The sequence below is a fragment of the Bos javanicus genome, chromosome 13, assembly GCF_032452875.1.
Source record: "Bos javanicus breed banteng chromosome 13, ARS-OSU_banteng_1.0, whole genome shotgun sequence".
In the NCBI taxonomy this organism is placed as follows: domain Eukaryota; kingdom Metazoa; phylum Chordata; class Mammalia; order Artiodactyla; family Bovidae; genus Bos; species Bos javanicus.
Window position 1 is genome coordinate 74,606,772 of NC_083880.1, and position 27,753 is coordinate 74,634,524.

A 27,753-nucleotide genomic window follows, 5' to 3' on the forward strand; every position below is an offset into this window, starting at 1 on the left:
TCCCTCACCCTTTTCCTTCTGCTCCAGCTACACTGATTTTTTTGGTGCCTTGAACGTGCAAATGAAATTCTTCTTTGCTCAGGTCCTTTGCCGTTGCTGTTCCCTCTGCCTCAAAGGCTTTTCCCTCTGATTTTCCCATGGCCTAGCCCCTTGTCCTTTTGGTCTCCGCCTAAATGACCCTTCTTCAGAGAAGCCTTCCCTGACTACTTAGCAGTTAACTCTCAATTGCAATAGCCCTTTTTTTTTTTTTCCTTTTTACCCTTTTTTAGTTGCAGCATATGAACTCAGTTGTGGCATGTGCAATCCAGTTCCCTGACCAGGGATCAAACCTGGGCTCCCTGCACTGGGAGGACAGAGTCCTAGCCACTGGACCTCCAGGGAAGTCCCTGGTTTATTTTCTTTATAGATCTTATTCTAATTTAATATTGGTTCGTTGTCTGTCTCTGTGAGAGCTGGGATCTTATTCACCCCTTACTCCCAGCGCTAGAACAGTGCCTGGTACAGATTAGGTTGTTGCTTAGTCGCTAAGTCGTGTCCAACTCTTTTCGACCCCATAGATTGTAGACCGCCAGGCTCCCCTGTCCGTGAAATTTTCCAGGCAAGAATACTGGAGTGAGTTGACATTTCCTTCTCCAGGGGATCTTCCCGACCCAGGGATCAAACCCGTGTCTCCTGCATTGGCAGGCAGATTTTTTTTTTACCACTGAGCCACCTGGGAAGCCCACAGATTAGGTACTGAGGCATGCTGCGATTCATGGGGTCGCAAAGAGTCGGACACGACTGAGCGACTGAACTGAACTGAACTGAAATGTATTTGCTGAGTAACTGGACTGGTTTGGGAGCGCTTGAGTATCCCTGGGGAGCAGGCGATACCTGTGCTGCCCCTTGTGAGTCACAGTCTAACTGACTCTAAACACAGCCTCGACCTGGGCTGGGGGACATGAAGGTCACCTCTGACCTTGATTCCAGAGACTTGCCTACTCAGCCCGATCCCCTCTGTCACCCTTTCTCCCACAACTTGTGCCCCCAACCTTCTCACTGCAGAATGAAGTTGGCAAACATCCAGCCCAAATGGAGTTCTTTTTACTTTTTTTTTTTTTTAATTTATTTATTTGGCTACACTGTGTCTTAGTTGCAGCATGCAGGATCTAGTTCCCTGACCAGGGATCAAACCCGGGGCCCCCTGCCCTGGGAGCATGGAGTCTTAGCCACTAGATCACCAGGGAAGTTCCCCACGCGGAGTTTTGGCAGCCTCCCCGAGTCCTCACCACTTGGCTTGAGAGATGGAGCGATCAGAATCCCCAATCCCTTTCTACTTTCACTTCTGTCTTTGAAATGATAAGAAAAGCCTTCCGAGCATTCAAAGCGACAGGAAAGAAATGGTTTTCCAGACTTTATTTTACACCCAGCACACTGATAGTGCAAAACACCAGTGCTTTGGATCCAGGCCAACCTGGTTCAAATCCTGCTTCTGCCGCTTTCTAAAGCAGAGGTCAGCAAGCCTTTCCTGTAAAGGGCCAGACAGTACATATTTCAGGCTTTGTAGGTCCTTTAATCTCTGTCATAGCTCCACTCTGCTACTGTAGCATGAGAGGAGCCATACACAGTCCTTTAAGGAAGAGGCTGCTTGTTGGACTGGGCCCACGGGCTGTAGTTTGCCTACTCCTGTCCTAGAGTAAAAATTAAAAAGTAAATCTCCTGGGACTTTCCTGGCGTTCCAGTGGTTGAGGCTTTGCCTTCCAATACAGGGGTTGTGGGTTTGATCCCTGGTTGGGGAGCTAAGATCTCACATGCCTCATGGCCACAAAAATCCAAAACATGAAACAGAAGCCATATTTCAACAAATTCAATAGACATGGTTCATATTCTTAAAAATGTTTAAAAGAAAAAAATTAAGCTTGTCTCGATCCTCAGTTTCCACATCTGTAAAATGGGGATGATTTAGTACCTGCCTCCCCCTGCCGGGTGGCAGTGACATTCCAATGTCATAAAATATATCAAGTCTAAATCTAGTACTTGGCCTACCAAAGGGTTGAATAAATGTCTCTGGTTATTAGTATTAAGCAGTTGTTTAACAAACAAAAAGTGCTTGCCAAATAGGAACTCACTTGAACCTCAAAACACCCTACAAAAGAGCTATCATCATACCCCCTTAACAGATGTGGAAACAGGTCTAGAGAGGTGAAGTAATCAGCTCAAGTCAGTCTGGCTCCAGAGCCCACGCTCTTCACCCCTTCAGCCTGTCATCTTTCTTTCTTTTTTTAAATATTTATTTACTTGGCTGCTCTGGGTCTTGGTTGCGGAATGCAGGCTCTTTGATTTCAGCACTCGAACTCCTAGCTGTGGCTTGTGGGATCTAGCTCCCTGACCGGGGATCAGACCCCGGGTCCCCTGCATTGGGAGAGTGGCGTCCTAGCTCCTGGGCCACCAGGGAAGCCCCTGTCCTCTTTCTTTTTGAATGATCCCCTTTAATCCTCACAGCCACCCCTCAAATTATCCAATGTCCCTGTTTAGCAGACTGAGATACTGAGGTACAGCAGGAGGAAGTAACTGGCCTCAGTCAATAAACACAGGCTCCACTGACCACAGGATACCAAGTTGGATTTCTGCCCAAGAAGTCAACAGGAGGGTAGCCGGGCTCCCCCCTCCCTCTCCCTGTCTCCAGCTGTGTTGTCTTTGGATACTTGTGTGGCTTGGAGAAGCTGCGTGCGGTCAGCCCATCTCCCTTCCTGACCTTTCCCCTACCCCGTAACGCCCACCCAAGCGACCCCCACAGGCAATCATCCTCCTCTCTCTCATGAACCCTGCAGGCTCTGTGCCCCCCGCTGCTCAGTGAGGCTGTGCCTGGGACCATGTGAGGGGGGCCAGTTGGAATGAGGGGAGGGGTGTGTGGTGGGCGGTGGGGAGGGGGCACAGATGTCAGATCAGGAAACCCTGATTACGTCTCTCCAAACCACCTGTTTCTAGAATGTAGCTGGGCAGAACTGCCCCCATGGGGGCCAAACATTTCCCAAATGGACAGAGACACAGGACGGACCAGAGCTTTCAGGGTTCAGCCAGGGTGGAGCTATTGACTGCTTCTGTTGCTTCTAAAGTTGGAAGACTTGGTCTTTTGATTTCTCCTTTTCTGTCCCATTTCCTCCTTTTTCGGGTTAAGGAGCCGGCCACATGGTCCTCAAAGGCCCTTCCAGGTTTGAAACTCAAGGATTCTAAGGCTTCTCATGGGGTGCTGTAGCCCTGGCTCCTGGGTCCTCTGCAGGAGGACCAGGGTTTGATCTCTGGTCAGGGAACTAAGATCCTGCAGGCTGTGCGGTGCAGCCAAAATATATACAAGCATCATCCGTGCCCTCAGCTTCCTCCCGATACCTCTCCAGCTCAGCTCCGACGTTGGCCTCGGGCAGCTCATTCATTCCCTCTGATTTCTTCTTTATTTTCTTCATGCTCTACCCTCCTTTCCAGGTTCTATGCCTCTTACAGCCTGTGAACTGACTGACTCACGGGGCCTCTCTCTGATGGCCCTCTGAGCCTCCTGCCCTTGCTTGTGCTAGTCACCTTGTATGGGCTTTCTAGCCTCTAAGTGATTTGAGGACAGGGTGGAGGGTTTGCAGCAGTGCTATTTAGATGCTCGGAGTTCGTAAGCCAGTAATAAAATTTCGAAGTACCTTAAATTCAGTTCAGTTCAGTCGCTCAGTCTTGTCCGACTCTTTGCAACCCCATGGACTGCAGCACGCCAGGCTTCCCTGTCCATCCCCAACTCCCGGATTTGCTCAAACTCATGTCCATCAAGTTGTTGATGGCATCCAACCATCTCATCTTCTGTCGTCCCCTTCTCCTCCTGCCTTCAATCTTTCCCAGCATTAGGGTCTTTTCTAATGAGTCAGTTCTTAGCATCAGGTGGCCAAAGTATTACACTTTCAGCTTCAGCATCAGTCCTTCCAATGAATATTCACGGTTGATTTCCTCTAGGATTTACTGGTTTGATCTCCTTGCAGTCCAAGGGACTCTCAAGAGTCTTCTCCAACACCACAGTTCAAAAGCATCAATTCTTCAGCACTCAGCTTTCTTTATAGTCCAACTCTTACATCCATACATGACTACTGGAAAAACCGTATCTTTGACTAGATGTACCTGTGTTGGCAAAGTAATGTCTCTGCTTTTCAATATGCTGTCTAGGTTGGTCATAGATTTTCTCCCAAGGAGCAAGCATCTTTTAATTTCATGGCTGTGGTCACCATCTGCAGTGATTTTGGAGCCCCTGAAAAATAAAGTCTGTCACTGTTTCCATTGTTTCCCCATCTATTTGCCATGAAGTGATGGGACCAGACACCATGATCTTAGTTTTCTGAATGTTGAGTTTTAAGCCTACTTTTTCATTCTCCTCTTTCACTTTCATCAAGAGGCTCTTTAGTTCCTCTTCACTTTCTGCCATAAGGGTGGTGTCATCTGCATATCTGAGGTTATTGATATTTCTCCCAGCAATCTTGATTCCAGCTTGTGCTTCATCCAGCCCAGCGTTTCTCATGATGTACTCTGCACAGAAGTTAAATAAGCAGGGTGACAATACACAGCCTTGATGTACACCTTTCCCAATTTGAAACCAGTCTCTTGTTCCATGTCCAGTTGTAACTGCTGCTTCTTGACCTGCATACAGATTTCTCAGGAGGCAGGTAAGGTGGTCTGGTATTCCCCTCTCTTTGAAAAATTTCCACAACAGTCTGTTGTGATCCACTCAATCAAAGGCTTTGGCGTAGTCAATAAAGCAGAAGTAGATGTACCTGAAGAGAGGGAACAGAAAAAGATGGTGACTTTTCCTTTTGATAATAATGATGGGCCACCTCTTTGGCTAAACTTGTCTCTAATACTTCAGGGACCTCCTAAAGGTTGCAAGAAACATCCTGAATATTCCAGCATCTTAAAATTTTCCTAGATGCTCTAATACTCCAGTCTCAGCGGCCCACCCCTGGTGGCTCAGTCGGTAAAGAATTCACCTGTGGTACAGGAGACCCAGGTTCAATCCCTGGGTCAGGAAGATCCCCTGGAGAATGGACTGGCAACTCACTCCAGTATTTTTGCCTGCAAAATCCAGTGGACAGAGGAGCCTGGTGGGCTAGAGTCCCTGGGGTCACAAAAGAGTCAGACATGACTTAGCGAATAAACCACTACAAGGACCCAACGTACACAGGCTTCGATCTGACAAGGACGGCCAGCCCCTCAGCTGGGAATCACAAGGACATCACGGTCCCTGGCCTCCCTCCTGTCTTCCACTGAGCTAGATCTCTTTTAGTATCCCCACCTCTGGTTCCAATTCTGCTCCTCTCCCAGCATTCTCCATCTCATTTCACAGCCCCATCCTGCACCCAGACGCTTAAGTCAGAAACTCAGGCCTCAGGATTTCCCCGCCAGCACAGTGGTGAGGGCACTTCACTTCCACTGCCAGGACCCAGGGTTCGAGCTCTGGTCAAGGAACTAAGAGGGCTTCCCCTGGTGGCTCAGTGGAAAGGAATCCACTTGCCATGAAGGAGCTGCAGGAGACTCGGGTTCAGTCCCTGGGTCAGGAAGATCCCCTGCAGGAAAGGATGGTAACTCCAGTGTTCTTGCCTGGAGAATCCCATGGACAGAGGGATGGACAGAGAATCCCATGGACAGAACCTGGTGAGCCACAGTCTATAATGTGGCAAAGAGTCCAACATGACTTAGCACGCACACACGCTGGGAACTAAGATCCTGCAAGCTGTGCAGTGCATCAAAAAAAAAAAAAAAAAAAGGCATCATCCTTGCCCCCCTTTATTCCCCCTCCTACTCCATGTCAGCAAATCGTGGTGTCTCTCACTCCAGAATATGACCCATATCTACACACATCTCTCCTTTGCACCAACACTGGTCCAAGCCATTTTCCTCGTCTATCTGGACAACTTGACTCGTCTCCCTGCATCACTCTTGGCCCTTTCGGTCTCGTTTCCCTGCACCAACCAAAATGATCTTTAAACAGGAGAAATCCTGACATGCTACTGCTGCTGCTGCTAAGTTGCTTCAGTTGTGTCCAACTCTGTGTGACCCCAGAGACGGCAGCCCAACAGGCTCCCCCATCCCTGGGATTCTCCAGGCAAGAACACTGGAGTGGGGTGCCATTTCCTTCTCCACCTCACACCCTCTGCTGCTGCTGCTGCTAAGTTGCTTCAGTCGTGTCCGACTCTGTGTGACCCCATAGACAGCAGCCCACCAGGCTCCATCCATGGGATTCTCCAGGCAAGATCACTGGAGTGGGTTGCCGTTTCCTACTCCACTGCTCCAACCCCTTCATCTGCTCCCCATCGCTCCCAACATAAAACCTGGACTCTGGTCATGACTCCCAGGAGATGCTAGGTGATCTAGCCCTTATTTACCTTCCTCTCCAGCTCCACCATTCACCACTCTCAGGAACACACCAAATCCACTCAGTCTCAAGCTTTCCTCAAACTCTTCTCTCTACCTGAAACATCTTTACCCACAGATCTTTGCATAATCGGCTTCCTTCACTGACTCAGATCTCTTACTCACATGGCACCCCCACTGAGAGGCCCTCTCCCCATCATTACCTGTCATTCTGTTTAATTCTTTATTGTCTGTTTCTTCAAGTAAACTGTCAGCTCCATGGGAGTAAGGAGTCTGACACTTAGTCATGGCTGTAACCCAGGGTTACATGGCCGTGCCCAGGGTGTGGGACATGGAAAGTGGGCTGTGGTTATCATCTGCAGGCCCTCCAAAAGGAGGAGATCTTGTCATGAACTGTGTGGCCCTGGCCTCTAAGCTCCCTTTTGCTTCCTGCTGGTACCACTGAGCTCCTTCATTTCCCCAGAGTTATCTGGAGCTGGTCTGCAGCCAGGAATGTCATACTTTCCTAATCTTTTGAGAGGTCTGAACAATCCCTAGGTTGTGGGAGGTGTCCCCCGCCTTGAGATCTAAACAGGCTGTGCAGAAATCAGGACCCCTGAACCCAACCCACTCCTGGTGCCTTCACCTCACTTCACTTGTTCCAACAAGCCCGTCTGCTGTGAGATTGCATGCACCTTTTGGGGAAGTTTCTTGTTTCTTGTCTCCAAGCCCACATGTCTTCTGGTGTGGGAGAGACTGCTGGCCAGCTTGAGTTCCCTCTTGGTGAAGTTGGACAGCACTTCAAGCCGAAAGTTAGATCACTGGTTCTCAACCCATCTGCATGTTAATAATGGCTTTTCAAGCAGGGAGGTTTCTGCTTTGCTTTCTTATGTTTTGAATACCTATGCCTGGGTCCCCGTTCCCAACAGTCTGATTTAACTGGTTTGGGTTGGAGCCCGGGCATCCTTAGATGTTTTTAAAAAGTTCCTCGGCAGGATATAACGTAGAAGACGGACAATAATAAGTAATCTCAAGGACATGGAGAAACCAGAACCCTCATACTTTGCTGCTAGGAATATAAAATGGTGCAGCTGCTTTGGAAAACATTTCAGCAGTTTCTTAGAAAGTGAAACACAAATGTACTCTATATACAACAATTCCCCTTCTAGCTGTCCACTCAACAAGGAGGAAAACATATGTTCACACAACATTGTACATGAATGTTCATAGACACCAATTTGTAATAGCCAAAAAGTGTAAACAATCCAAGCGTCCATCGGCTGGTGAACAGACAAAATGCGGTCTATGTGTAGAAGAGAATACTGTTCAGGGAGAAACAAAATGAGCTACTGATCAATGCTAAAGCCTGGATGAATCTCAGAAACATTCTGCAGGACATCCCTGGTGGTCTGGTGGTTGAGAATCCGCCTGCCACTGCAGGGGACATGAGTTTGATCCCTGGTCCGGGAAGATTCCCCATGCTGAGAAGCAACGAAGCCCCTGCACCACAACTACTGAAGCCTCTGTGCCTCGAGCCTGTGCAACAAGGGGAGGCACCACAATGTACCCCAACAGAGAGCAGCTCTGGCTCGCCTCAGCTACAGAAAGTCCACATGGAGCAACAAAGACCCAGTCATGTTGTTATGTGTTAAGTCACTTCAGTCATGTCCAACTCTGTGCGACCCCATGGACTGTAGCCCACCAGGCTCCTCTGTCCATGGGATTCTCCAAGCAAGAATACTGGAGTGGGTTGCCATTCCCTTCTCCAGGGGATCTTCCCGACCCAGGGATCGAACCAGTGCCTCTTATGCCTAACCTGCATTAGCAGACAGGTTCTTTATCACCAGCGCCACCTGGGAAGCCCAAAGACCCAGGGCAGCCCCCCGAAAATTCTGCAAAGCGAAAGAACCACGACATAAAGACTATAATTTGTTTTTCTTTTTAAAGACTACATTTTGTATGATTCTTTTTTTTTTTTTGCCAAGCCGCACAGCCACATGGAGATCTCAGTTCCCAGACCAGGGATGGAACCCGTCTCCCTGGCAATGGAGGCTCAGAGTCCCAACCACTGGACCATCAGGGAATCCCCTGTGATTCCATTTATATGCAAGGGCCAGAGAAGGCAAGTCCCTAGTGGCAGAAAACAGATGAGTGGCAACTGGGGCATTTGAAGAGGGGTTGACTGCAAACAGGAACAAGAGATCTTTTGGGGGAGAAATGTTCTAAAGACTGAGCTATGATGGTTGCACAATTGTGTAAATTTACCAAAAATCACTGCATTGCTATTTGAAACCAGTAAGTCTCGTGTTATGTAAATTATACCCAAGGAAAGGGTTGAGATCTCTGGGTGAGAAGGCAAGTGCTCTGGAAACCCCTCAGCTGGGACCCAGGACGCCTTGGTGTCCTCCCCCTCCTCTGTCTAGATCAGTGTTTCCTCTGATCTCAGACTTTTCAGGAAGCTGCCAGCTGACGCTCTGGCTTCTATTTTGAAGAAGTCTGGGGTTTAATTCTGCAGACTCAGCTCACAAGGGTGTAAACATCTGGCTCCTGGCTATGCTGCCCAAAGGAGAAAAATGGGCATCTGAGGGGATGGATTGGATGGTGAGGGAGACCAGCACAGGTGGCCCCCACTCTATGCTGAGAAGACTCTGACACCACCTGGGGATGCTGGGCCCTAAACCAGAACTGGGGTTGGATTTGGGTTCCAAGGCCCTGGTACCATTCCCCGGCAGCACTCAAGCTGGACTAGTTATCCAAACATAACACATCTTTTCATACCTCCAGGCCTGGCCGTACCCTCCCCTACCTGGAAAATCCTGTTCTTCCCACCAAATCCATCTCATTGTTATCTCTTTTGAAGGCTTCTCCTTTGCAGCCCATTCCCCTGATCAACCCAACAGAACCCTTATCTTCCTGTAGTAGAGGGTTTATTCATGTGTCTGCCTCCCCCACTGCTCCATGGGCTCCTGAAGACAAAGAGCCCGTCTTACTTATCGCTGGTGCTCAAGTTTCTGGGGCAGGGCTCAACATGTATCGGGTAGTGGAGAAATGCAAGGGTGCCTCACACCACATCAGACACTCGCCGGGCCACGGAGACCAGAGGAGACGCCCCACTGCCCTCATCTATTCTTGGCCTACATGGCTTCTCTCATCTGGCCCAGAATGGCTGGAGAGCCACTCCCTGGAAAACCGCAGCTCAGGGTGGCAGCCTCTTCTGCAGCTTTCCTACTGCCAGACCCACTCGCCTTGGAAACTGCTTTAGTGTTTTGGGGGTTTTACTAATCTCGCTGTGCTGAGTCTGAGTTGCAGCATGTTATATCTTCGATCTACATTGTGGCATGTGAGATCTAGTGCCCTGGCTAGCGATCGAACCCAGGCCCCCTGCATTGGGAGCTCGGAGTCTTAGCCACTGGACCACCAGGGAAGTCCAAAACTGCCTTATTGTTACTTCAACTGCAGAACAGGGTCTCGGGACAGCCGTGGTTTGGCCTTGGTGGGGAGAAAAGCAACCTGGAATAGGGTTGGAACCTCCCTTCCCCAACTGAACAGGAGGGACGGGGGGAGAGCACAGCCTTTAGAAAAATGACATAGCCATAGGACGGGTGACGTAAACCGGTTACAACCAACTAAGTCCAAGATGGCGGACCAGACTGCCACTAGACCTTGAGCCTCACTGACCTTGAGTATTTGTTCATTGTCACACATCTGCATACTAAATGACACACCCACAGGCGCCAGGACAGTTTCATGGCAGACCATAAAAGGTCAACAAGGGGCGGTAGCCCAATTCCTGGAAATCCTCATCCCCTTCCCCAAAATAGCTGGACTACTCGTCCCACTCATTAGCCTATGAAATTCAGTTCAGTTCAGTCACTCAGTCGTGTCCAGCTCTTTGACACCCCATGGACTGCAGTATACCAGGCTTCCCTGCCCATCACCAACTCCTGGAGCTTGTTCAAAATCATGTCCATCGAATTGTTGATGGCATCCAACCATCTCATCCTCTGTCGTCCCCTTCTCCTCCTGCCTTCAATCTTTCCCAGCAGCAGGGTCTTTTCTAAAGAGTCAGTTCTTTGCATCAGGTGGCCAAAGTATTGGACTTTCAGCTTCAGGATCAGTCCTTGCAATGAATGTTCAGGACTGATTTCCTTAAGGACTGACCGATTGGATCTCCTTGCTGTCCAAAGGACTCTCAAGAGTCTTCTCCAACATCACAGTTCAAAAGCATCAATTCTTTGGCACTGAGTTTTCTTTATAGTCCAACTCTCACATCCATGCGTGAGTACTAGAAAAATCATATCTTTGACTAGATGGACCTTTGTCGGCAAAGTAATGAAACTATCCACCCCTATAAAAACTGACAACCTGCACCTTGGTGCCGCGTTTGCCTTCCGAGATGGCCCCACACTGTCTGTGCAGTATGTTTCTCTCCAAATATATCCACTTGTTACCTATCACTTTGTCTCACTAATTTTTTCTGTGATGGGACATCAAGAACCTGAGTTTCATCAAGTCCTAAGACTGGGTGTGATCTTGGTTTAAAGGCCATGCATTTGAGGCCCCAATCTGAGTTACACGGTTTCATAACTGCCAGGACCTCAGGGCTTGAAATGTGTGGCTCTCTCTCAGCAGCTTCTTGCTGTAGTGGGAGACAACAAGGATGTGAAGATATGTGGCGCTCTGAGCCTGTATGTTTTTGTTTTGACTTTAACGTGTAGATGGATTTGTCCTGACTTGCGGCTGGGGTCCTCAGAGGCCCTGGTAACAGGCTCCTGGCTGATGCTGAATACTCGGCCTCTGTGTACTGGTGCCACATTGAATCTCTGAGACAGAGTTTGGGGTGGAGCAGAAAAGAATAAATAACTTCACTGCTTTGTCAAGCAAAGGGGGACACAATGAGCTGGTGGCCCTCAAAACTGTGTGTCTCGGTGAGGGGAGGATTTGTTGAGGAGTTTTATAGCAATGGTTGAAGGGCCGGATTGCTGATAAAGATTAGGGTGTTTGCTGGGCCTGTACTCCTTTAATCTGGCCTCAGGTGGTCTGCTCTTAATACGTCTCTCTGGTTCCTTTAATCTGGAATGAAGAATGCTAACATCTTCCATTTGTCGGGGGTTTGGTTCTGTAAAGACTTCAAAGATACTGTTGTGTGTATCCCTTGAGGCAGAACCAGGACTCTAACCTAGGGCTGCACTATTGTTTCTTTTTAAAAAAATGTTTTATTTACTAATTTGGCCGCGTCAGGTCTTAAATGAGACACACAGGATCTTCGTTCTGTCGTGCAGGGTCTTTCCTTGAGGCGCATGGACCCTCCAGTTGCGACGCACAGGCATGGGCTTAGTTGCTCCCCAGCATGTGTGGTGTTAACTTCCCAAGCAATGGAAAGTGAAAGTGTTAGCCACTCAGTCGTGTTTGACTCTTTGCGATCCCATGGACTGTAGCCCGCCAGGCTCTTCTGACCATTGAATTCTCCAGGCAAGAATACTGGGGTGGGTTGTCATTCCCTTCTCCAGGGGATCTTCCTGACCCAGGGATCGGACCTGGGTCTCCTGCATTGCACACAGATTCTTTACCTTCTGAGCCACCAGGGAAACCCCCACCAGGGATCAAATCCACGTTGCCTGCATTGCAAGACGAATTCTTAACCACTGGACCACCAGGGACGTCCCTGAGATATTTTTTCTTGACTGCTCCTCCCTTGTCCCTGCATCGCCTGCCTTCCCTGATTAGAAACTGCTCAAAAGGGCTTCCACACCCAGGGTTCTGCTTGGTTTCCCAGCCAGGACTGGCTATATCTGGAGGAGCTCTGCTTACCCCAACCATCTCTCATACCCCAGGCTTGCTGTCTATTGAGGCTTCTACAGAGGAGTTGTTGGAGTGCTTGAGAGTCCTAGGATCTTTACTCAACCTGCTCATCCCCATCTTGGGAGTAAAGGATTCCAGGCTGTTGGCAGGGACTCTGCCACATCGGGCAGCTCATGTTTTTCTTGGTGTCCCAAAGGGCGCTGCCTTGGTGTTCCCACCACAGAAACCAGAGCCTGGAATAGAGATGGGGACACCTGAAAAAGTCACCAAGACTTTAACCTGGTGTGGTCTGTCTGCGGTCAGCAAATATTCAGAGGCTTGGGCACAGTGCTGGGCCTGGGGACTGCAGGAGTGATGAGCCCTGGCCCTGTCCTTCAGCAGTCCACAGCCTCATGGTCGAAGAAAATGAACAAAGCCTGAGCACAGGCTGTTAGAGGAATACAGAAGAGGTGACCTTCTGTATTCTAGGTGCCTATGACCTAGGCACCTAGTCTGGTCTAGGTGCGAGCAAACTCAGGGGAGACTGACTGGTGGAGGTGACATCTCAGTTAAGATGAAGGTTGAATTAGGCAAAGAAGGGAGGAAAAGTGACAGCAAACAGCATATGCAAAGGCCCAGGGTCACGAGAGAACTTGGCACATTTAGGTACATCATGGAGATCACTGGGACCAAATGAAGGACAGCTGGTTTGAAGGTTCAGGTTGTGAATAACATGAATGTACGTGAAATGCTTGGCGCAGCCCCTAGCAAATGTTCTGCCATAGTAGCTCTCATTTCTATCATCTTGGAAGCCAAGGTAGGGGTTTGAGAATTTATTGTGCAGTCAATGGGGAGACATTCCAGGGTTTTAAGGCCAGGGTGACTTGGTCAGATTTGCTATATGACCAAGCTTAAATAGATTCCTGTGACTGGTGGATTATGTACCACCAAAAGGACAGATGGATGATCAGACTAGTTTGGGAACTGATCTCCAAACCAATAGTAACTGAGAAAAGAGGTACAGGGTGGGGGAGCTTCAAATATACCCCAAGTGGAAGAGAAAAATATACAGTGGAAGACAGGATACAGCAATGAAAATTAACTATAATACACACAACTACTTAGATGGGTCTTGCAAGTGCAGTGTTGAACAAAAGAAAGAAACATATATATAATCCCATTTATATAAAATTCAAAGAACAGGTGAAATGAAAGGATACTCTTTAGGGATGTGTGCTTAGGTGGTAAAACTATAAAAGGAAGGACGTGAATATCGCAAAAGTAGTGGCAACAGTGATTATCCTGTGCCTTGCAATATCTGGACCTGAGTGATATTTATCAGATTCACTCAGTGACAAATCATTTCTCTTTCTGTTTTACCACACAGTCCTCTGCAAGATTTTCCCAGGTGCTGGTGCAGTGGTAAAGAATGTGCCTGGCAACGCAGGAGACGAAAAAGACGAGGGTTCAGGTTTGAAGGTCCAAGTTGTGAATAACATGAATGTATGTAAAGTTCTTGTTGCAGCCCCTAGAAAATGCCAAATACACTAGAAAAAAGGTTTTAAACTGTTAACAAGAAGAAAGGCTTTAAACTGCTTTAAAAAGTAGAAATGAGGATGGAGAGAAGGGATGAGGATATATTGGGAGGAACAAGTTTGGAGGAGTGTTTAACACTCTTTGAGTTAGAGAACCCTGAAAGATACTGAAGTGGAAACGGCCAGGACCACTGTGTGAGCTCAGATAAGCCACTTGTCCCAAGTCCAGATTTCCTTCTCTACAAGAGCAGCACTATGATTTTAAGGAATCAGCCTTAAAAAGTTTTGGTGTTGAGAACCCTGAGCTTAAAATCCCAGTTCTCTCCCTTCATGGCTTTGAACCTAGACAGTCACTTCACCCCCTGCCCCCACCGCCACCCCCAGCTACCGTTTCCTCAGGTGTAGATTTGACATAGCCATTTCCACTCTAAGGGTTCTTGCAGAGGTGCGCACGTGTGCTCAGTCTTGTCCGATGGCAACCCCATGGACTGTAGCCCGCCATGCTTCTCTATCCATGGGATTCTCCACGCAGGAATACTGGAGTGCGTTCCTACCCCCAGATCTTCCTGACCCAGGGGTTGAACCCTCCTCTCTTGCATCTCCTGCACTGACGGGCAGATTCTTAACCACCGCACCACCTGGGAGAATCTTGCAGAGGACTACATGGTAAAAGAAGATAGGTACTTGGGTTATTTGGTGCTAAGGAATGAAAAATTACATTGAATACACAGGACGACGAGCAGGTAACCATCACTATACGATTTTTACACTCCAGTGTTAATAAGAACTAGCTAGTGAGCTTGTAACACGGGGCATTCTATAAGTCTAGAGTAACCATATAATTTATTGTCCATACCAGGGCCCTTTTGAGAAAGCAAGCCATATTAATAACTATACCAGGATAACAGACATAAATCAAGACAGTCCCAAAGCAGGGTATGTGGTTTCCTTGTGTGTGTCTGAGATGAAGCCCTTGCCTGTCAAGCCTCCCAAGTGAATGGCAGGCAGTGTGAGGGCAGGATCACTGCACCTACTGTGCCTACAAGGAGCCGGTTTATTTCCAGAGGGCTCAGATCTACTTGGAGCAATCCTCAAACCCCGTGAGGTGGTAATAGCTAACATCTGTTAGTGCCTCCTTGTAGCTCAGCTGGTAAAGAATCCGCCTGCAATGTGGGAGACCTGGGTTCGATCCCTGGGTTGGGAAGAGCCCCTGGAGGAGAGGATGGCAACCCACTCCAGTATTCTTGCCTGCAGAATCCCCAAGGACAGAGGGGCCTGGTGGGCTACTGTCCATGGGGTCGCAAAGAGTTGGACACGACTGAGCCACTAAGCACAGCACAGTTCGTGCCATATGCTGTGCTGAGTACTTCCACAGGCACCATCCCAGTTAATTTTCAGCAAATCTTGATGATGTAGACAGCCTTATTGTCCATTAGAGAAAACTAGAGCTTAGGAGGTTAAGCAACTCCTCCAAGGCCATACATCTAGAATGGAGGAGGAGTTTGAACCCACACTGATGGGAAGCCTAGTTCTTAATTATTTGTTACAGTACTGTCTCTGCTTTGTTGGCACTCCCAGGTGGCGCTAGTGGTAAAAGAAAAACAAACCTGCCCGCCAGTGCAGAAGACATAAGATGGGGGTTCGAGCCCCAGGTTGGGAAGATCCCCTGGAAGAGGGGACAGCAACCACTCCAGTATTCTTGCCTGGAGAATCCCAGGGACAGAGGACCATGGCGGGCTACGGTCCATGGGGTCGCAGTCATACTCGACTTAAGCGACTTAGCACACCCCAGCCCCACCAAGCTGCTGGGACCAGGCACCACCACACAAGCCACAGCCCAGCTCAGGCTAAGGCTCCACGTGGGAAGGGGACGTCACAGCAGGTGGCAAGCCCATCTTCCTAAACTATGACTGGAAGATCAGCTTCCAGAGGAGGCCAGAGGGAGGTGGAGCTAGTGTCTTCTGCCCGCCCCTACCAAAGAACCCTGCAGGCAGCCAGCCTTGGGCTCCTAGCGATTGCCAGCCTCCTGCTGGGCTAACTAACTTTTGTGGCAGGATTGAGTTCTCAGTGAGGTTTTGCACTGCAACTAGCAACCACCGATATTAAGTGTTGGAAAGTCCTCTGATGCATTTAGTTTACAATTTTCCAACTTTGGCAAAAGCCATCTTTATTCTAAGTCTCTCAGGGCCATTTTGAATTTCTTCTAAGTTCTTAGAACTTGTGCAGCCTCATTAAGGCAGAAAGTTCGATGTGCATGCAGCCTGCATACGAGAAGTGGTTCGAAAACCTCCTAGACTCACGTCCAGAAAACAAGCGACTGCAGAAAAGTGGCAGAGCTGCCCCGAAGCTAGGACCCAGGTCCTCCGAGCGTCCAGAACTTACGTCACCAGGACTCCGCCCCCGGGTGGGCGTCCGAGCCGAGTCCCCGCAGGTTTCAAACCCGCCCCGCGCCCCCTGGTGCGCATACTCAGTTCGACCTTGCAGCCGCACCGCCCACCCAAATCCTAGGGGAACACCCCCTATTTCTCCAGGCGGGTGTGCTCGCGGGGGAAACTGAGGCAGGGCACGTGCTTGTGGGTTCGTTCCTCAGTCCACACCCCAGGGCCTGCAAAGCTGCCTCCCGCCCCTTAGACCCGTTTGGAACAGCAGGGAAGGACAAGGGAGAAAGGGAGGGGGCCCAAAGCAAGCGGGGTCTAAGGAGCCGGCCGGTCCTGCCACACTCAAGATGGCGGCGCGGCAGCGGCGAAGTCCCTCAGAGGCGGTACCAGCGCATGCGCAGCGCGGAGTCCCGGCCCGGGACACAAGATGGCGGCAGCGGCGTTGGGGAGGGCGAGGCGGAGGCGGCAAAACGGGCGGTCGAGCAGAACGTGTAACCGCGTCCCCTCGAGTCCGCTGCGGGCAGGTAAGAGCCCCAGGAAGCCATGGTCCCGCCGCGAGCCGCGCCAGGGTCTGGGGTTCCGAAGCCAGGCGGCGGTGGCCCCTCCGGCGCTTTCCGCTCCGGGCTACCGCTTGTCCCGTCTCTGCCGCCGCCGCCATCTTAGGCCCACGGGTGGGCGGCCGAGCCGGTGGCCTGGATGAGCGAGTTGGGTCCGGGGAGCGCGGGCGGAGCGGCCTCTAGGGCCCCTCCGCTGCTGCCGCCGCCACCGCCTTTGTGTCGGGCGCCGACTCTGAGTCGCCTCAGCCCGGGGGCGGGAGCGCGCGGCGGGGCGGGGGGCGGAGCCCGGGAGATGGGCCGGCGCGCGCGCGCCAAACAGCCCGCCCCCGCTAGAGGGTAGGGGGAAAGTGCGCGCGCGCTGGGAGTCGGCCCAGCCCCTCCTTCGCGCGCCCCCCGCGCCTGCGCACTTTGGGAGCCCTTTGACGCCTCCCTACTGGGTCGGAGGGCTTTGATTGGTGCGTTACTGGATGATCCCGCCCCATCTTCCTCCAATCCTGGAGTCGGAGTCTTTTTTTTTCACCTTCTGGTGGGTTGTTGTGGTTGCGCAGATACAGTTGTTTATCCTTAAGCTGCTGGGCACTGTTGAACTGCGGTATGCCTGGGGGTCGGGAAGCCACAAGATAAATAAAAACGTTCTTTTAGTAATAGCAGTTATTTCCTACTGAGAGTGTACAATGTGCTAGGCTCTACGCATTGAGACCGTAGAGGCCGAATGATTCTTATTAGAAGTCGGAAAATGGCAGAAGCGTGTGGAACCGGGGTCTGTCCAAACCCAGACCTGGTGTTTTAGCCATCGACCTGCTGTATCCAGATCACCTGGGAAATTAAAAAGCTTTTTAATCATAACAAAATTGGTAAAGATTTGAAGTGGTGTAAAGTGAGAAAATCAGTCATCCGGTTTCCCATCCCCACTCTTGGGGGGTGTGTGTGAAAAATACAGATATTTGTGTACCTCCCCTCCCCGTTTCTCTACGATGTGGAGTGACGGACAGGAATCTGAGGATTTTTTAAACAAGTTCCCTGGTGTTTCTGATGCACAGCTCGTTTTGGAAACACTGCTGTGTCATGGTTCGGCCTCACGAAACGGTGAGGCCACTAAACTGCTTGCTCCTTCTCTGCATAGTTGACCTACCTGCTGCACCAGTATCACACAGTATTGCTTGGGGAAAAGTATTTCAATAAAGGTGAACACGCTCTGTTGTTTAATGCATTTGCATATTTTATTGTCTTTAGAATTAAAGACCTGATTCAAAGAAATGTGTTTTTTCACTCACTGTAGGTGGCTTGGGGCTGCGCCTGATCCGCGATGTGTATGTTTGTTCACTTTTGTCTTAGTACTATGGTTGGCCAGACCAGCTTACAATTTGTGGTGTCAAGTGTCCAAATGAAAGCACAGGCCCTTTGTTAAATACTTATTAAAAATGTGACAACCGTCAGAGCAGAGCATTAAAGCAGGCTCAGGTCCCTCCTCGGCCCTGGGGGACCGTGTGGGCTGCGAGTCCGTGAAGGTGAACCTGTTGGCTGTTGGGAAGCTTGAGAAATGCTGTTTCCATCCCTGAATCCCCATGTCTCCCGCAGTGTGTCCTGCCCTGTCCTGGGGCTCCCGACGCGCTCTCTCCTTGCCTCTCGTACCATTTTCCCTGTTCTACAGCATTTCATAGGTCTGCGACTCTTTTCTTCTCTTTGCTCTGCAGTTGCTGATGCAAGGAATCCCCTGGGCCCCGGTCCACTCCACTGCTGACCAGCCCATCCTCCTGCGCTGTGCTTTCCTGCAGGCCCCCCCCCACTGCCTCTGGGGGACCCGGTGACGTGGGGGTCCATCTGGCCGGAGAAGAAAACCCTCTCATGCTAGCGTTGCAGACCCCAGAGGGTGAGAGAAAGAGGGACCTTGTTCAGCCTTGAGACCTGGGGGTCAGCCCTAAGGCACAGGGCATCCTTTTCCCCAGAGAACCAAGGCAGCTTCCCTTGGTTGGTGGTTCCAAGCCTTTTTGTTATCCTGGCCCCCTTTTGTTGTGTGTTCTCTTGCTCCCTGCATTTTTAGCTGCCAAACCGTACAGACGAAGTGACCACTTTGCCTTTTCCAAATTAACAATGATGTCTATGACTGAATGTACAATAAAAACCACCACCCAATGATTGCTATGCTGTTGTCAACAACATCAGAGCTTCTGATCGTCATAAAATAATCAATGCGGCCACAATGAGTTGATAAAATTTCAGCAGCAGAGAAAAACCAGTGTTTATGCCTTTGTGGTCTCTTTGTGGGTAAACGTTTGATTTCTTTTGGGTGTTACAGCACTGAAACAACTCTCGGAGTGTCAGCCTGATCTCAGTTGCCCCCCTAGGAGTCTGACAGCCGGGTTGGGAACCACTTTGGCCATTGAGGCTTGTGCCAGAGTGCTTTGGGTGGGGTAATAGAGAATGCTAATCAGAAGGAGCTGACCCTTCTGTGGGCATTTAAAGTAAATTTTCACCTGGGGATTATGAAGGACTGAACTCGGAATTCCTTCTCAGCCACACTGGTTCTTTTAGCAACAGATACCTTCCTGGTCTGTAGTTAGGAGGAGGCATCTAATTTGAAGCCATACTCCTTCCTGCTCTGGGCTGTGTTCCAGTTAGATTTTACTGGGTAGGAAAAGGGAAGAGGAGCAGTTATTGCTGCTGCTTATGGGAACAACTTTCTCAGGCGCAGACCCTGTTTGATCTTGTCTGCCACTCTTGGTGCTTGGTGCTCGGTAAACATTCGCAGAATGAATACAGCTCTGCTGGTCCCTGGTACTTTGCTGAGCGCCAGAGAGAGCCAAACTGGACCCACTTCTGAGGCCTGGGAGTTCTGACAGTCTAATGGAGGGGGGCAAACTGAGTTGATGGACCAGAGGATTTGAGTGCTACAATCCTAGGGAGGGACTCTGACCGCCTAGCTTGGGGAAGGGAACGAAGGACGGGTTCCTGGAGGATGGAGGACCTAGTGGTAAGCCAGGCAGAGACATGGATGGGGAAAGAGAATTCCAGGCCAAAAGAGTAACGGGAGCGCCCCCACTTGACAGTTGAGGGAACAGCAACGTAGGCCTGAGGGCTCCTGTGGCAGCAGGCTGGCCCTCCAGCATGGGACTGGATCGGCTTCACAGGTGTAGGCGGTCACTGGGGCCCTTGGTGGACTGTAATTCAGGTGCAGTCGTGGGGTGGGGGGGATCGACCTCCACGCCCTGCTGGCCCTGACACCTTTCAGTCCTCTGTGTGGCAGGTCCCGTGTGGGTGCTGAGATGGCCAATGAGAATCACGGCAGCCCCCGGGAGGAAGCATCCTTGTTAAGTCACTCCCCCGGCACCTCCAGTCAGAGCCAGCCCTGTTCTCCAAAGCCCATCCGCCTGGTGCAGGACCTCCCAGGTACCAGCGAGGGGCCGTGGCAGGGCAGTGGGGTCGGCAGGGTGCCCAGGAGCAGCCGTGACCCTGGCTGGATTCCGTGCTTATTTGCAGAGGAGCTGGTGCACGCAGGCTGGGAGAAGTGCTGGAGCCGAAGGGAGAACCGTCCCTACTACTTCAACCGATTCACCAACCAGTCCCTGTGGGAGATGCCTGTGCTCGGCCAGCACGACGTGATTGTGAGTGCCAGCCTTGGGGCGGGGCGGGGCGGGGTGGGGCGGGGCTGGGTGGTGTCTCAGCGGCTTCTGGCATCTGGGCCTTCCCCAAATGTACCTTGAGCAGCTGTTAACTCACCTGGCACTGTGTCAGGGCCAGGGGACACAGTGCCCAGCAAGACAGACACACAGTCCTGCCCACCTGGAAGCTGTCCTCCAGTAGCAGAGACTGTCGGACACAGGAAGATGATTCTGTGAGGGGGTGCTGTTGAGCTTGGGTAGCACGTTGGGCACTGTGCCTGGGATGCAGTCGTGAGCAAGGTAGATCTAGTCCTGCCCTTGCCTGCTGGGGGCGCCCCGGATTACAGTGTAGCACCCACAGGAAAACAGGGTCAGAGCCCAGCAGGGGTGCTGAGCGGGTCTAGGGAAGGGGGGGGACAGGGAAGGCTCCCTCGAGAACCAGCGTGTGAGGTTAGCTGAGTGAAAGTGGGAAGCGGTGAGCAGCACTGTCTGGGAGCCCGTGTTGACGTGACGGGGACGTGTGGGTGTGGGCCGTCTGTCTGGGTCCCTGTCACTTGGGGCAGACTTTGTTTTCTGGGCACAGTCCACCCCCATTTTGCAGATGAACACACTGAGGCTCAGAGAGGGGAAGGGACTGGCCCAAGACCTCAAGGCAGTAAGAGGCAGAGCAGGACTTGCACCCTGTCCGCTGTCACACTCATACTCTCAGTATCACCACAGGAGTTCCAAGTGTTTCTTAAGTTTCCCCTTTATTCCTGTCGTTCTGGTTTTTTCTGGCCGTGCTGTTCAGCATGCAGGATCTTTAGTTCCCTGACTGGAGATCAAAGCCTCGCCCTCAGCAGTGAAAGCACAGAGTTCTAGCCACTGGGCCGCCAGGGAATCCCCCCATTCTGGTTCTCATGCCAGGCGGCGTTTTAAACTGGTCACCTGCGTTGACCCCTTAAATCATGCTTTCAGAGGCGAGGTAGGGCTCAGCACGGCCCACCAGGGAGGAGAAGGCCCTGGCCTAGGGTGCACAGTTGCAGGAGCGGAGCCCAGTGCTCGTCCTGCACCCCAGCCCCTGTGCTCTTCTCCAAGGAGTAGGAGTAGGGGCGGGAGGGGGCCAGGACTCGAGTACTGGGGCTCTTAAGCCGCCGGCCCTGGTTGCAACTCTGCTGGTCTCCCTCCACCAGTCGGACCCTTTAGGGCTGAATGCGACCCCCCTGCCCCAAGACTCAAGCTTGGTGGAAACCCCCCTGGCTGAGAACAAGCCCCGAAAGCGGCAGCTCTCGGAAGAGCAGCCCAGCGGCAATGGCGTGAAGAAGCCCAAGGTGAGTGTCAGCGGACTGGGGCGGGCAGGCAGCTGGCAGGGCCCCTGTGCGCTGGGCTTCGGCAGTCAGTCAGGAGGTGGGGCTCGCACTGGTGCAGCCCGGCCAGCTCCCCTGACCTCAGACCTTTGATTCTTACTCCAGATTGAAATCCCCATGACGCCCACGGGCCCGTCAGTCCCCAGCTCCCCCAGCATCCCAGGAACCCCAACGCTGAAGATCTGGGGCACGTCCCCTGAAGATAAACAGCAGGCAGCTCTCCTCCGACCCACAGAGTGAGTCCTTGCTGCTGCGCATCCTGGATGGCTGGCCTGCCCAGGACTGTGTGTGTGGGGAGCGGAGAGGGAAGCAGGCAGGGCGTCCGCCTCCTCATTGCTCTGTCTGTGCCCCCAGGGTGTACTGGGATCTGGACATTCAGACCAACGCGGTCATCAAGCACCGGGGGCCTTCGGAGGTGCTGCCTCCACACCCCGAGGTGGAGCTGCTCCGCTCCCAGCTCATCCTGAAGCTCCGGCAGCACTACCGGGAGCTGTGCCAGCAGCGAGAGGGTACTGCCTCCCGGGCCCACCTGCCTTGTGTGCGCTCACCATGAGCTGGAGCTGGGGCTTGGCCAGTGGGGCTCAGGGAGTGGCACCGTGGAACCCAGGGGCTGCGCCTGTGTTCTGGAGGGGTCCCAGCTCCAGTAACTGCTGCTCTGTGACTTTGGGCTTATTGACCAACCTCTCTGCACTCGGGTTCTCTCACCTGTAAGGTAGCGGTAGTCCACATAAGGGTGTCTACGTAGCATCAGCAACACCCAAACAACAAAAAATAGGCACTAGGCACTGTCTGCCAGGCAGTATTCACAGCCTTTTTATGTATCTTAAAGGGCGTAAAAAGCCGAGCACCTACCCCTCACACAGTTACTCCAGGGAGTAAGTGCTTAGTAAACTGTAGCTTTTATTAATAAGCCGGCTTAAACTTGGCTGAGATACAGAATCCATCCGTCCCTGCGTTGTTACGCCTTGTGCCTTTTATGGAACTAGCAGTTCTCAGAATACACTTTGGGAGATGTTGCCTGGGACTGAGCTCCTGACATAGCGGGGGCTGTCCCTTGTTTACTGTGGCACCTCTGGTGCCCACACCACGCCTCCGGTGCCGCCCCATGGAGCCTGCTGACTGAATCTGGACTTTGATCTACTGTCCTGTCCCACAGGCATCGAGCCCCCCCGGGAATCTTTCAACCGCTGGATGCTAGAGCGCAAGGTTGTGGACAAAGGCTCTGACCCCCTGTTGCCAAGCAACTGTGAACCGGTGGTGTCACCTTCCATGTTTCGCGAAATCATGAATGACATTCCCATCAGGTATGCCCCCCAGCCAGGCCAGCCGACCCCAGCCTCTTGGTGTGTGTGCCCAGGCCAGGGTAGTCAGGCTCACTCCCTGCTCTCTGACCCAGGTTATCCCGAATCAAGTTCCGGGAGGAGGCCAAGCGTCTGCTCTTCAAGTACGCAGAGGCGGCCAGGCGGCTCATCGAGTCCAGGTTTGTTGGGCTCTTGTCTCCTGGCCCAGTGTGACGGGTCTCCGGCCAGCGTGAGGGGAGGGCCTGGGCCTTCAGGCCCACCCCTGGGGCCCGGTCATGACGCTTGGTGGCTGGAGTGGGGCCTGCTCCCTCAGACAGCAAGGGTTGCACTGTCAGCCTGGGTGTTGATGCCCAAACACCAGTGGCAGCGGAATGGGAGAAGGAAGGAGTGGGCAGCGGGTGCTTAACAGCCAGCCCCTTTTTATGCGCCCTCAACTGGCAGGAGCGCGTCTCCTGACAGCAGGAAGGTGGTCAAGTGGAATGTGGAGGATACCTTCAGCTGGCTGCGGAAGGACCACTCTGCCTCCAAGGAGGACTACATGGTGAGTAGCCCTGGGTGGAAGGCCACTGCTTCCAAGAAGCCCACTTTGCCTGCCAAGGCCAGGCGGGCCCCCATGGCAGCCGTCTCCTGTGCATTCGGCCGACCTTTGACACTCATCAAGTCCCCAACTCATGTCTGTGGAGCTGTTCCTCCCAGCTCCTGGCTTTCTCCCAAAGAACACTTCTGTTACGGTTCTTACTGGAATCCTGTGCTTGGCCACACACCAAAGTAAGCTGCCTTTTCAACTTAATGAATGTTCCAACACCTCCCTTTAGATTTTTGGAAAACAGATGGACAGACTGCCTTTGCTTGGTGTGTGCGGCCCTACTGCAGTTCAGAGCTACCACCAGATTCAACTGCCCACTTTAATAGTCCAAAACAATTCTGTTTTCTGGCCCAAACCCATCACTCTTCAACTCTCCACCAGCACTAGCAATGGGCTTTCTTTTCAGGACCATTTTTCACAAGAGACAAGGTTTCGCACTTCACGATAGTAACTGTGTACTTGACACGTAGAGAGTGATAAAGGTAGGTGACCTCACTAGCAAGAGTGACTCATTTTCACCCATCACTGTGACATGTGCAATTCAGCGTAATTACAAAGGCCTACAGTTAACCTTACAAATCGCTGAAGGCGCAAATCCACATCTGCAGTGCCCAGAGAGCCTGTTTTACAACAGCCATTCTCCCCATAAACTGCAGATGCCTTGTAAGCAGGGATTATTCCTGGTTTGTCTGTTTCCCCAGCAAGAGATTTGCCCTAGTGTAACCCCAGTAGTAAGTGCTGGCTTTTATTAGATACGTAATTGTATACCAAGGGCATGGCAGATCCTTAATGGGAATGACTGCATTTAATATTCAAACTGCCTCGTTAGGTAAGTATTTTGTGTTGCCTTAACTGTTGAGGAATAAGATTCAGTGATGCCAAGGGATTTGTCCAAGTGACACAGTTAGTAAGTAGCAGAGCCTGTTTCAGGACGAGGACAGTTGGGATCTGACAGCCCTCCCACACCAGCCCCTGGAGCCTGACCAGGAGTCTCTCCCCCTCAGGACCGCCTGGAACACCTCCGGAGGCAGTGTGGCCCCCACGTCTCGGCTGCAGCCAAGGACTCCGTGGAAGGCATCTGCAGCAAGATCTACCACATCTCCCTGGAGTACGTCAAACGGATCCGAGAGAAGCACCTTGCCATCCTCAAGGAAAACAACATCCCAGGTAGGGCACCAGGTGGTACAGAAGGGACAAGTAAGGCTGAGTTTCAAGGCCATGGACTGGTTCGAGGAGGCCCGTTTCTCCCAGCAGTGGGACCTGCTGTGACCTTTGGCTCTGGGGTTTCCGCGCCCTCCGGGAAACAGAAGTGATAAGAAAGGGAGGGCTGGAGGTGCGAGAGACAGACAGGGAGATAGGCAGGCGGCCTGCTTTCACGTCCGTCCTCTGTAAGCCTCTCTGAGGGGTGACACCTAGCCACAGGGGCGTGTGAGGATTCGGGGACCTCCAAGTGCTGGGCCCCAGAAGAGCCCTATGCACAGTCTCATGACTGTTAGGAGGCAGGCAGTGTAGTTCTCATACTTCTCCATGGCAGCAAACCCACAGCTTGCCTACCAGGCCCCAAGGTATGGTGGCCTGAGTGGGTTCAGAGTGTGTTGATGTGGACCCCCGCTTCTTGCTCCTGCCTGTTGCCTAGCTGTCTCCTTAGTTACTGAACCATCTGAGCTGCTGTTGGGCTTCCCTTGTGACTCAGCTGGTAAAGAATCCACTGCAATGTGGGAGACCTGGGCTCGATCCCTGGGTTGGGAAGATCCTCTGGAGAAGGGAAAGGCTACCCACTCCAGTATTGTGACCTGAAGAGTTACATGGACTGTATAGTCCATGGGGTCGCAAAGAGTCGGACACGACTGAGCGACTTTCATGTCACGTCACGTCCCTGAGCTGCAGTTCACTCCTCCCCGGATGGGACTTACCTCTCCTGGTCCCTGGGACACACGTGGGAAGCGCCTGGCCTGGGTGGGCCCAGAGCGTCAGGGTGACGGCCTCCCCGCGCTCCTGCCCGCAGAGGAGGTGGAGGCGCCTGAGGTGGAGCCCCGCCTGGTGTACTGCTACCCAGTGCGGCTGGCCGTGCCCGCGCCCCCCATGCCCAGCGTGGAGATGCACGTGGAGAACAGCGTGGTCTGCGTCCGCTACAAGGGCGAGATGGTCAAGGTCAGCCGCAACTACTTCAGCAAGCTGGTAAGAGCCACGGCGGGAGGCGGCTCCAGGAGGGCGCGCGGGGCCGGCCGTCTCTCAGCTGGAGTCTGCTGAGGGGGTGGCAGTGGGCGGGCTGCAGTTGAAGCCCACTGCTTTCTGCCCCACAGTGGCTCCTTTACCGCTACAGCTGCATCGACGACTCCGCCTTTGAGAGATTCCTGCCCCGGGTCTGGTGTCTGCTTCGCCGGTACCAGGTACTGGCTGGGGCGGCTGGGGGCGGGCTGACCCGGAGGGCGGGGAGGCCGCCCGAGGCTGAGCCAGCCGTTCCGCAGATGATGTTCGGCGTGGGTCTCTACGAGGGCACAGGCCTGCAGGGCTCGCTGCCGGTGCACGTCTTCGAGGCACTGCACCGACTCTTCGGCGTCAGCTTCGAGTGCTTCGCCTCGCCCCTCAACTGCTACTTCCGCCAGTACTGCTCCGCCTTTCCTGACACAGACGGCTACTTCGGCTCCCGCGGGTGAGTGCCCCATGCTTCTGGGCCTCCTGCCTGGGTAGTGTCCTCCAGGGCACAGAGCCCACCGGGGTCAGCTGCTTCCTGATTCTGAGGGGCTTCGGGCCTGGGCGGTTACAGAGCCCACCGGGGTCAGCTGCTTCCCGATGCTGGAGGGCTTGGGGCCTGAGCAGTTTCAGGTGGAGTCCCTGCCTCCCGTCACCAGCCCTGTGGCCGTGGACACGCTGCTGCAGGTCTGGAAACCTATGCCAGCCCTGACCCAGCCAGTGGCGCTCAGTAAACTATCCTGGGTCAGGAGGCGGAGCACCTGGTCCCACAGTGAGCGGATAGGGCACGGAGGCAGCCATGCCAGCGGGAGGGCAGCCTGGTCACCACTGGGTTTGGGCCCTACCTCCTCCCCTAACCAGTTCCGTGGACTTGGCCCCCAAGCCTGAGCCTCTCTGTCCTCAGCTGTTCAACAGAGCGGGCCACCTCTTGTCCCAGGACAAACCAAGGGTGGCCCTTGGCCCCTGGCCTGACCAGAGCCCTGTCTCCAAAGGGCTGCCTGTGGTGGGGGTGGCACCTGTTCTTGGTGGAGGGGCTGGGTCCTGGTGGGACCTACACGCTTGCCTCTTCCCCCAGGCCCTGCCTGGACTTCTCCCCACTGAGCGGTTCCTTCGAGGCCAACCCTCCCTTCTGTGAGGAGCTCATGGACGCCATGGTCTCTCACTTTGAGGTGGGTGTGTGACTGGGTGTGGGGGCTTGGTTGGCAAGCCTGAGGGCCAGCGGCCTGGAGTGCAAGCCCCTGATACCCTCCCTGGGACCCTTCCCACAGAAACTGCTTGAGAGCTCGCCAGAGCCCCTGTCCTTCATCGTGTTCATCCCTGAGTGGCGAGAACCCCCAACCCCAGCGCTCACCCGCATGGAGCAGAGCCGCTTCAAGCGCCACCAGCTGGTTCTGCCTGCCTTCGAGCACGAGTACCGCAGTGGCTCCCAGCACGTCTGCAAGAAGTGGGTGCTGGGTGGGCGAGGCGGGAGGGCCGGGCTGGGCTCACCCTGCTGGGCCCTGCCTTGAGCCACTGCTTTTGCCCGCAGGGAGGAAATGCACTACAAGGCCGTCCACAACACGGCCGTGCTCTTCCTGCAGAACGAGCCCGGCTTCGCCAAGTGGGGGCCCACACCTGAGCGGTTGCAGGAGCTGAGTGCCGCCTGCCGACAGTCGGGGCGCAGCCATGGCTCCAGCGGCTCCGCATCCTCAGAGGCCAAGGACCGGGACTCAGGCCGGGACCAGGGCCCGAGCCGAGAGCCGCACTCCACTTAACACAGCCTGCGGGGAGGAGGAGCTCCTGGGTGCTGCTGTGGACTGCTGGGGCTCTGGGGGCAGAGTGGACCCCAGGACCCGCCTCGTGGGGCGGCCGCCGATGACATAGGAAGACGTGGCTCTGCCAGGGCGCTCCCTCCCTGCCCACGTCCCCCCAACTCCCCACCTCACACTCATTCCAGGCCCCCTGTAAATAGCCCCGTCCGGCCCTCCCTCCCTTTCCTCACCCCATCCTGTTGCCACCTTGTTTCATTTGTAAAAGGAAATACAGAAACCCCCCTGAGGACGTGTGAGGGTCTTGAGGGCAGAGCAGGCTGAGGAAGCTGGAGCCACTCGCAGGACCGCAGCCCTCCACTGCACATCCAGGCGCAC

The 27,753-nt window shown here is 53.0% G+C and overlaps 1 protein-coding gene across 2 annotated transcripts; it reads left to right on the plus strand.

Annotated features, from left to right (window-relative positions):
* The first annotated feature begins 15,826 nt into the window (after window positions 1-15,826).
* Window positions 15,827-27,664, plus strand: PCIF1 (phosphorylated CTD interacting factor 1). 2 transcript variants are annotated; one of them, XM_061437797.1, is made up of 17 exons: window positions 15,827-16,569; window positions 18,297-18,472; window positions 19,847-19,989; window positions 20,080-20,204; window positions 21,374-21,511; window positions 21,653-21,783; window positions 21,902-22,056; window positions 22,704-22,851; window positions 22,944-23,027; window positions 23,290-23,389; window positions 24,439-24,601; window positions 25,440-25,612; window positions 25,738-25,824; window positions 25,903-26,087; window positions 26,703-26,796; window positions 26,896-27,071; window positions 27,156-27,664. In XM_061437797.1, exons 3-17 carry the CDS (start codon window positions 19,866-19,868, stop codon window positions 27,379-27,381), a joined length of 2,109 nt encoding a protein of 702 aa, XP_061293781.1. In that variant the 5' UTR covers window positions 15,827-16,569; window positions 18,297-18,472; window positions 19,847-19,865; the 3' UTR covers window positions 27,382-27,664. The 2 variants fall into 2 exon arrangements, with proteins under 2 accessions (XP_061293781.1, XP_061293782.1); XM_061437798.1 differs by lacking the exon at window positions 15,827-16,569 and adding an exon at window positions 16,945-17,194.
* Window positions 27,665-27,753: the final 89 nt, after the last annotated feature.

Excerpts from the sequence above, each read along its gene's own strand:
- PCIF1 (XM_061437797.1), top strand. The coding sequence starts at position 19,866 with ATGGCCAATGAGAATCACGGCAGCCCCCGGGAGGAAGCATCCTTGTTA. Across the intron at positions 19,990-20,079 it reads CCTGGTGCAGGACCTCCCAG|AGGAGCTGGTGCACGCAGGC; the intron begins GTACCAGCGAGG and ends GCTTATTTGCAG. Across the intron at positions 20,205-21,373 it reads TCGGCCAGCACGACGTGATT|TCGGACCCTTTAGGGCTGAA; the intron begins GTGAGTGCCAGC and ends TCCCTCCACCAG.